General features: G+C 40.0%; 1 protein-coding gene across 2 annotated transcripts; it reads right to left on the bottom strand.

Moving 5' to 3' along the window:
- Positions 1-429: 429 nt before the first annotated feature.
- Positions 430-9,919, bottom strand: LOC124275480 (nuclear factor interleukin-3-regulated protein-like). Of its 2 annotated transcripts, none has more exons than XM_046711054.1 (2): positions 9,763-9,919; positions 430-1,381 (listed from the first exon to the last, which is right to left on the bottom strand). In XM_046711054.1, the coding sequence occupies exon 2, from the start codon at positions 1,335-1,337 to the stop codon at positions 498-500; it is 840 nt and encodes a 279-aa protein (XP_046567010.1). In that variant the 5' UTR covers positions 1,338-1,381; positions 9,763-9,919; the 3' UTR covers positions 430-497. The 2 variants fall into 2 exon arrangements, with proteins under 2 accessions (XP_046567010.1, XP_046567011.1); XM_046711055.1 differs by lacking the exon at positions 9,763-9,919 and adding an exon at positions 1,598-1,744.
- Between the last annotated feature and the right edge of the window lie 581 nt (positions 9,920-10,500).

Genomic DNA, 10,500 nt, shown 5'->3' on the forward strand with positions numbered 1-10,500 from the left:
GTTCCCGCAATTCAGTACTGTGTTACTGATTGACACGCACTGATGCATCTTATCCGCGAACATATGGAATATACACTAGCGGCGATTGAGTGTCGCGTTGCTAACCCAGGTCGACAGGGGAGTAAAATGTGTGAATGCAACACCAGAATTGTCTTTACTCTGGCCATCCTTTATGTACAAATCCCAACACCCCTTCCCCCCCCAAAAAAAAATAATAAAAATTAATAATATATATATATATATATATATATATAAAAATATAGCAATTTAAACAATATAAAATAACTAAATAAATTAAATGAAATACAACTAATTTCAGATTAAAAAAAATATTAACAAGGTAAATTTAAAAAAAAAAACACCCTCGTTCGACTGCTAATCGATACAAATACGGGTTAGAGCACCAACAAGGAACGATAGAATATTAACTCCAGATATAATAGTTTTATTAATATAATTTACAACCAGGGAGAGTTGAAATGTTTGATATGAAACTGTTATTGGTTGTTCTCGTCAGGATGAACATAAAATGCTGAATGAAAGTCATTTTTCAGTCGGAATTTATGGGGAACTTTTGTAAGAGGTTCTGCATCCTGATCGATGGCCATGGAGGGTAGGTACTCAGAACGATCCTTCGCAATCACTGGATAGTTCATGAACGAATATCTGAACGGGACTGGTGTCATGTTGAACCCATGTTGATGGGGTAATGTCACTGGCTTCGATGACGTCAGAACCTTCAGCGGCGATGCCGCAACAACATCCGGTTCATACGACCCATGGTACACTTCTCCTTCCGAGGTCACGCTCGATGTCTCCGATAAATCGGAAGCGCTTCCTTGTCTCACGGCCATGTCAAAACGAGGCTCTGAAAACACATCACCAGCTATTTCTTTCCGATTTAACTTTTCTCCAAAATGGCGTTTAAGGGCTGCCAGCTCATGTTTCAGCTCAATATTTTCACGCTGCAGCTCCTTGTACTTTGCCTCCATTGTTTTCTCTATGGCTCTCTTCTTCAGCCTCGACCGTCGAGCTGATTCGTTGTTCTTCAGCCTCTTCGACCAATAGGCCGTGTCCTTTTTGTCCATGGGCACAAACTCGCGTTGTGCCCGTATGATGGAAGTGTCATATAAAAATGAATTACTGATGTGAGATGTCTCGTTCCTCATCGGGATAAGAAGTTCACATGACTTGATCTCTTCATTTGTGAGTTCCTCTTTATGCCTCGGGGATTGCGTCTGTATCCACGATCCATATACCTTCCAGTTTGGATTTAGTTGACTGTACTCGGATACGAACTCAGGATCTTTTCTCTCCTGTTTGATGTGTAAATCCATCGTGTTCAAAGTCTAATATATTCCCAACAGAAGCTGCTTCGTCTCTGCAAGCAGAAAGAACTCAGTCCTGTGAAACTGGACACAACACTATGACAACCTCACAGCCGACTGACATCGGCTGTATATAGGTCCCTCTTTTATACAACTCACGCCATACCCGTTACCATGGAAACAACTACTGACGTAATTACAGTCGGCTGGAGCTGCCGTGAATTAGATTTAAATTCATAATATCAGAAAGGTCACAAAAACAGACATACACAACAAACTGTTTACAGTATATTCGTGTGTTGGCGGTGGTGGTGTCTGAGACGGTGTCTCCCTCTGTTGGTGTCAATGTTTGTGATGGTCGGTGTGGTGTTGTTCTGTTGTTGTTTTCGGGGGGGGTCGTTCTTTAAAGCCGCACTCAACAATATTCCAGCTATTTGACGGCGGTCTGTAAATAATCAAGCAAGTACCAGAAAATCTAGTGATCAGTATCATGAGCATCGATCTACGCAATTTGATACGATGGCATGTGCATCAGTCTAACCCGGATCTTCACGGATGGAGTGAGTGAGTTTAGTTTTACGCCGCTTTTAGTAATATTCGAGCAATATTACTGCGGGGGGACACCAGAAATGCACCCACATGGGGAATCGAACCCGGGTCTTCGGCGTGACGAGCGAACGCTTTAACCACTAGGCTACCCTTCCGCCCTGGTTGTGATGGTAGTAGATGTGGAATTGGGTGTCTGGGTACATAACATGCATGATGGTGTAATATCGAAACAGAGACAAGCAAAGTGCAACCAATTGCGACTGGGTGTATTCATTTACATGGTTCGTAGATCAACAATCTCAGCCTGCTAGCTGCCACAATAAAATGTTTCATAATCATAACGCTTTGGGGAACGTATCTCCATTGTGGCACAATACATATTCGACACCGGGAAAACTAACTCCCTCAAAGTATAGTTATTTTTAGTCACGTGTTAGGTTTACTTGATGACGAGTCCGATACGATACCACATAGATAGTGCGTCAACAACGTACTGGGGTTGTAATACAATACATATATGGATGGTTGTACCGCGGGCTTGCCTATATCCGTAATGTCTGGAACACTTGGTGTGAAGAGATTGGGACTCTAACTGGTGATGTAATGTTGATGGTATTGGTGATGTTGATGATGATGGTGATGTAGATATGACTGTGATGGTCATAATGTTACATGTATGTTATGTAGTAGTGATGGTGATAGTGGTGGCGTTGATGATGGTGGTGACAATGTTGATGATGATGGTGATGTAGATATGACTGTGATGGTGATAATGATTACATGTATGTTATGTAGTGGTGATAGTGGTGGCGTTGATGATGGTGGTGACAATCTTGATGATGATGGTGATGTAGATTTGGCTGTGATGGTGATAATGATTACATGTATGTTATGTAGTAGTGATGGTGGTGGCGTTGATGATGGTGGTGACAATGTTGATGATGATGGTGATGTAGATTTGGTTGTGATGGTGATAATGATTAAATGTATGTTATGTAGTAGTGATGGTGATGGCATTGATGATGTTGGTGACAATGTTGATGATGATGGTGATGTAGATTTGGTTGTGATGGTGATAATGATTACATGTATGTTATGTAGTAGTGATGGTGATGGCGTTGATGATGGTGGTGACAATGCTGATGATGATGGTGATGTAGATTTGGTTGTGATGGTGATAATGATTACATGTATGTTATGTAGTAGTGATGGTGGTGGCGTTGATGATGGTGGTGACAATGCTGATGATGATGGTGATGTAGATTTGGTTGTGATGGTGATAATGATTACATGTATGTTATGTAGTAGTGATGGTGATAGTGGTGGCGTTGATGATGGTGGTGACAATGTTGATGATGATGGTGATGTAGATATGACTGTGGTGGTGATAATGTTATATGTATGTTATGTAGTAGTGATAGTGATGGTGATTGCGTTGATGATGGTGGTGACAATGTTGATGATGATGGTGATGTAGATTTGGTTGTGATGGTGATAATGATTACATGTATGTTATGTAGTAGTGATGGTGATAGTGGTGGCGTTGATGATGGTGGTGACAATGTTGATGATGATGGTGATGTAGATTTGGTTGTGATGGTGATAATGATTACATGTATGTTATGTAGTAGTGATGGTGATGGCGTTGATGATGGTGGTGACAATCTTGATGATGATGGTGATGTAGATTTGGTTGTGATGGTGATAATGATTACATGTATGTTATGTAGTAGTGATGGTGGTGGCGTTGATGATGGTGGTGACAATGTTGATGATGATGGTGATGTAGATTTGGTTGTGATGGTGATAATGATTACATGTATGTTATGTAGTAGTGATGGTGATAGTGGTGGCGTTGATGATGGTGGTGACAATGTTGATGATGATGGTGATGTAGATTTGGTTGTGATGGTGATAATGATTACATGTATGTTATGTAGTAGTGATGGTGATGGCGTTGATGATGGTGGTGACAATCTTGATGATGATGGTGATGTAGATTTGGTTGTGATGGTGATAATGATTACATGTATGTTATGTAGTAGTGATGGTGGTGGCGTTGATGATGGTGGTGACAATGTTGATGATGATAGTAGATGTAGATATGACTGTGATGGTGATAATGATTACATGTATGTTATGTAGTAGTGATGGTGATAGTGGTGGCGTTGATGATGGTGGTGACAATGTTGATGATGATGGTGATGTAGATATGACTGTGATGGTCATAATGATTACATGTATGTTATGTAGTAGTGATGGTGATGGCGTTGATGATGGTGGTGACAATGTTGATGATGATGGTGATGTAGATTTGGTTGTGATGGTGATAATGATTACATGTATGTTATGTAGTAGTGATGGTGGTGGCGTTGATGATGGTGGTGACAATGTTGATGATGATAGTAGATGTAGATATGACTGTGATGGTGATAATGATTACATGTATGTTATGTAGTAGTGATGGTGATGGCGTTGATGATGGTGGTGACAATCTTGATGATGATGGTGATGTAGATTTGGTTGTGATGGTGATAATGATTACATGTATGTTATGTAGTAGTGATGGTGGTGGCGTTGATGATGGTGGTGACAATGTTGATGATGATAGTAGATGTAGATATGACTGTGATGGTGATAATGATTACATGTATGTTATGTAGTAGTGATGGTGATGGCGTTGATGATGGTGGTGACAATCTTGATGATGATGGTGATGTAGATTTGGTTGTGATGGTGATAATGATTACATGTATGTTATGTAGTAGTGATGGTGGTGGCGTTGATGATGGTGGTGACAATGTTGATGATGATGGTGATGTAGATATGACTGTGATGGTCATAATGATTACATGTATGTTATGTAGTAGTGATGGTGATGGCGTTGATGATGGTGGTGACAATCTTGATGATGATGGTGATGTAGATTTGGTTGTGATGGTGATAATGATTACATGTATGTTATGTAGTAGTGATGGTGGTGGCGTTGATGATGGTGGTGACAATGTTGATGATGATAGTAGATGTAGATATGACTGTGATGGTAATAATGATTACATGTATGTTATGTAGTAGTGATGGTGATAGTGGTGGCGTTGATGATAGTGGTGACAATGTTGATGATGATGGTGATGTAGATTTGGTTGTGATGGTGATAATGATTACATGTATGTTATGTAGTAGTGATGGTGATAGTGATGGCGTTGATGATGGTGGTGACAATCTTGATGATGATGGTGATGTAGATATGACTGTGATGGTGATAATGATTACATGTATGTTATGTAGTAGTGATGGTGATAGTGGTGGCGTTGATGATGGTGGTGACAATGTTGATGATGATGGTGATGTAGATATGACTGTGATGGTCATAATGATTACATGTATGTTATGTAGTAGTGATGGTGATGGCGTTGATGATGGTGGTGACAATGTTGATGATGATGGTGATGTAGATTTGGTTGTGATGGTGATAATGATTACATGTATGTTATGTAGTAGTGATGGTGATAGTGATGGCGTTGATGATGGTGGTGACAATGTTGATGATGATGGTGATGTAGATATGACTGTGATGGTAATAATGATTACATGTATGTTATGTAGTAGTGATGGTGATGGCGTTGATGATGGTGGTGACAATGTTGATGATGATGGTGATGTAGATATGACTGTGATGGTGATAATGATTACATGTATGTTATGTAGTGGTGATAGTGGTGGCGTTGATGATGGTGGTGACAATCTTGATGATGATGGTGATGTAGATTTGGCTGTGATGGTGATAATGATTACATGTATGTTATGTAGTAGTGATGGTGGTGGCGTTGATGATGGTGGTGACAATGTTGATGATGATGGTGATGTAGATTTGGTTGTGATGGTGATAATGATTAAATGTATGTTATGTAGTAGTGATGGTGATGGCATTGATGATGTTGGTGACAATGTTGATGATGATGGTGATGTAGATTTGGTTGTGATGGTGATAATGATTACATGTATGTTATGTAGTAGTGATGGTGATGGCGTTGATGATGGTGGTGACAATGCTGATGATGATGGTGATGTAGATTTGGTTGTGATGGTGATAATGATTACATGTATGTTATGTAGTAGTGATGGATGGTGGCGTTGATGATGGTGGTGACAATGCTGATGATGATGGTGATGTAGATTTGGTTGTGATGGTGATAATGATTACATGTATGTTATGTAGTAGTGATGGTGATAGTGGTGGCGTTGATGATAGTGGTGACAATGTTGATGATGATGGTGATGTAGATTTGGTTGTGATGGTGATAATGATTACATGTATGTTATGTAGTAGTGATGGTGATAGTGATGGCGTTGATGATGGTGGTGACAATCTTGATGATGATGGTGATGTAGATATGACTGTGATGGTGATAATGATTACATGTATGTTATGTAGTAGTGATGGTGATAGTGGTGGCGTTGATGATGGTGGTGACAATGTTGATGATGATGGTGATGTAGATATGACTGTGATGGTCATAATGATTACATGTATGTTATGTAGTAGTGATGGTGATGCGTTGATGATGGTGGTGACAATGTTGATGATGATGGTGATGTAGATTTGGTTGTGATGGTGATAATGATTACATGTATGTTATGTAGTAGTGATGGTGATAGTGATGGCGTTGATGATGGTGGTGACAATGTTGATGATGATGGTGATGTAGATATGACTGTGATGGTAATAATGATTACATGTATGTTATGTAGTAGTGATGGTGATGGCGTTGATGATGGTGGTGACAATGTTGATGATGATGGTGATGTAGATATGACTGTGATGGTAATAATGATTACATGTATGTTATGTAGTAGTGATGGTGATGGCGTTGATGATGGTGGTGACAATGTTGATGATGATGGTGATGTAGATTTGGTTGTGATGGTGATAATGATTACATGTATGTTATGTAGTAGTGATGGTGATAGTGATGGCGTTGATGATGGTGGTGACAATGTTGATGATGATGGTGATGTAGATATGACTGTGATGGTAATAATGATTACATGTATGTTATGTAGTAGTGATGGTGATGGCCTTGATGATGGTGGTGACAATGTTGTTGATGATGGTGATGTAGATATGACTGTGATGGTGATAATGATTACATGTATGTTATGTAGTAGTGATGGTGATGGCCTTGATGATGGTGGTGACAATGCTGATGATGATGGTGATGTAGATATGACTGTGATGGTGATAATGATTACATGTATGTTATGTAGTAGTGATGGTGATAGTAGTGGCGTTGATGATGGTGGTGACAATGTTGATGATGAGGGTGATGTAGATATGACTGTGATGATGATAATGATTACATGTATGTTATGTAGTAGTGATAGTGGTGGCGTTGATGATGGTGGTGACAATGTTGATGATGATGGTGATGTAGATATGACTGTGATGGTCATAATGTTACATGTATGTTATGTAGTAGTGATGGTGATTGCGTTGATGATGGTGGTGACAATGTTGATGATGATGGTGATGTAGATATGACTGTGATGGTGATAATGATTACATGTATGTCATGTAGTAGTGATGGTGATGGTGATGGCGTTGATGATGGTGATGACAATGTTGATGATGATGGTGATGATGGAAATGATGATAGTGACCGTTAGTGTCGTGATTGCGAAGGTGACTGTGATGCTAATGGTTATGGTGACTGTGATGATGATCATGGCGATGGTGATGGTGATGGCAGGGGTGATGATGATGGCGATGGTGATGGTGCTTTTGAGTGAGAGTGAGTATGGTTTTACGCCGTTTTTAGCAATATTCCAACAATATCACGGCGGGGGACACCAGAAATGGGCTTCGCTGGAGATGTGTGTGACTGGTTGATATAATACATATCACCTATATTCCAAGGAACGTAGCAATGGGACTAGCCTGGCTCCAAGGCTGTACTGAATGCTGAGCCCATGGATGTATAGTAATTCTATCCTTCGAAGAGGCAGTTCTAGATAAGCGGACAGTACTAAGGACCTCTGTTTGGTATCTATTATTTTTTAGACATTATAATTTAAACTATTAATATTTACCTTAGAGACGTGTGCAAGTCTACATTGGGACCAGAAAGGTTTCCAGGAGCTAGTTTCCAAAGTTTCGTTTTTCCAGTTATATACAGTGGTAAAAACATTCACTTTTCCTCTTTCAAAAACTCCTATTAAAGCGAACTTGAATATCTTTAAAACATACGTCATAGTAGGATACGGAATGTGATTCAAAATTACATTCCCTACAAAGGGAAGGTGATTTGCGAAGTCCAAAAATACCGCGTCCGAATGATCGGAACTATTAAGATAATAAATACATGTAATTCTTTCAACACTATCCTAGCGATGACAAACATCCTCACTCTAATGTTGGGCGCAGCGCAGCGTAACCAGTCAATACAGGAACTATTCAACAGCCCATATTGCGGTTTCGATAATTCGATCGGGTATCTCGCGCTTTAACCCTTTCTCTCCGCTTATCAGACAAATAACCTTCTACGCATCTTCAAATTATGTAATATATACAGATATAAGAAAGCAACATATCCATTCCTTTATCCAGATATCCAATCGTTGTCAAAAACAGCCTCTCAATGGTTGCGTAACATTAATATCCGGGTACCTTTGCACCTGCCCATGTTCTGTAGACCTTGAAGTATGCAGCGCATGCGTGGCGTCAATGACAGAAAGATTGGTAATTAATTACGTTGGTTTCATGACAACAGTTTTAGGCTAATGATTGAGACAAATCAACGATTTTGTGTTAGATTACTAGTGTTTTTACATGTCTGCAGTGATAATTGGAAAATGAACATAAAAGTGAAACTATTTCATTGTGTCAGCATTCATCCATTCAATAAATTGTTCAACTCGTACTCCACTCCTGTACCAATCCTCCTTTCAGTCCTAGCCTGTGCTTAAGAGCCTTGAGGGGGCGGTGGGGTAGCCTAGTGGTTAAAGCGTTGGCTCGTCACGCCGAAGACCCGGGTTCGATTTCCCACATGGGTACAATGAGTGAAGCCCATTTCTGGTGTCCCCCGCCATGATATTGCTGGAATATTACTAAAGGCGGCGTAAAACCAAACTCAGTCAGTCAGTTAAGAGACTTGAGGACTCCTTAATGATTGAAAGTTCTTTTAGTAATATCATTTCACCTCATGCGTAACTTAAATTTCGTCTTCTTCACCAAACTCTCCCCACAGTCCACCCAGCTGAATTCATCGGTCGTCACACGTACTGCTATTTCTAATGTAGTTCAACCTAATTCACAGCATTTCATTGTCCTCACAATTTGGACAACGGGGGGTGGAGCAGGTTGTGGGCAGGGCTTTTGGACTGACTAATGTACTAAGGATATAGACCTTCACGTAATGCTTATCGTATTTTGGGTGACCCTCCCAATGTCCTTGTATACTAGTAAGTCTTTTATGAAAACGATTTGAGTATTATGTGAGTGACACTCCCTAGAATTGTCATATTTCTGTAGACCCCTTACAGCAAATGAATAAAGGACACGTCCCTGCGTAGTAAATGTCTGTATGAGTAATTTGGGAAACAGGATAGATAGATATATAGATAGATAGATAGATAGATAAATAGATGGATGGATGGATGGATGGATAGATAGTGTGAACACAAGTTGTTTGACAATTTAACACAATATCACTATGTGATAACCCTGTTATATTCTATTGTAACGAGGTGAAGGTTGCAAAATAGCGTTCTACCAGTACCTGTTATATTTTCTAGTATACTCAAAACACGTCAAAGAAATATATATTCTGGTTTTAAATGATATTATCGACACGATATTCACTCATAGCATAAGGGTATTACGTACCTATACAGTGAACGTTGCTGGTAGCTTTTCCATGTAACGTGCTCACGCCGCGAATGTTTACGAGAAACAGACAGAGGCGGGTTAGGCTTGGCAACCGCACGTCGATATTCACATTCAGGTCCAGCTGTAAGTATCATTAAAAGGGAGACGACTGGTATAGGTTGTACGCTGTATGATTCGGCGTTCGCACTGTATGACCTATTGCATAAGGCGCGTCTCGTGACAATGTTGAAGTTGCATAACGTTTCGTAATATGGAATCCGACTGGATTAATGTTTCGTAACATAACTGAGCTGATACCTGGATCATTTCTATAATTATAACCGCCATTAATGGCGGAGCAATGTTTTGTTTGCTAGTTCAGGGTGTGTTCGCGTCAGAAATGCACTGCCTTTTATGCGCTGATAAAGTTGAAATAGCATCTATGTTGAGAAACGTGTTACGGGGTGAATTAGGTGAAGAGGTGTATGCATATTGATATGCTTTTTAAAGGCTACATGATTATCTCGATAAAACAAACATATTATCATCGATCGATCGATCGATCGATCGAGAGAGAGAGAGAGAGAGAGAGAGAGAGAGAGAGAGAGAGAGAGAGAGAGACAGAGACCATAAGGATGCAGCTTGTAAAGCCCTTTTCTAGTGTCCATCTGCCATTATACTGGATTATTGCGTGGCATAAAACCTCACCCACTCACTCGTTTGGTTATGCTTCCGGTATATGCATTAAGACGTCTG

This window comes from Haliotis rubra, unplaced genomic scaffold, assembly GCF_003918875.1.
Source record: "Haliotis rubra isolate DU_JTF1 unplaced genomic scaffold, ASM391887v1 Scf2, whole genome shotgun sequence".
In the NCBI taxonomy this organism is placed as follows: Eukaryota; Metazoa; Mollusca; class Gastropoda; order Lepetellida; family Haliotidae; genus Haliotis; species Haliotis rubra.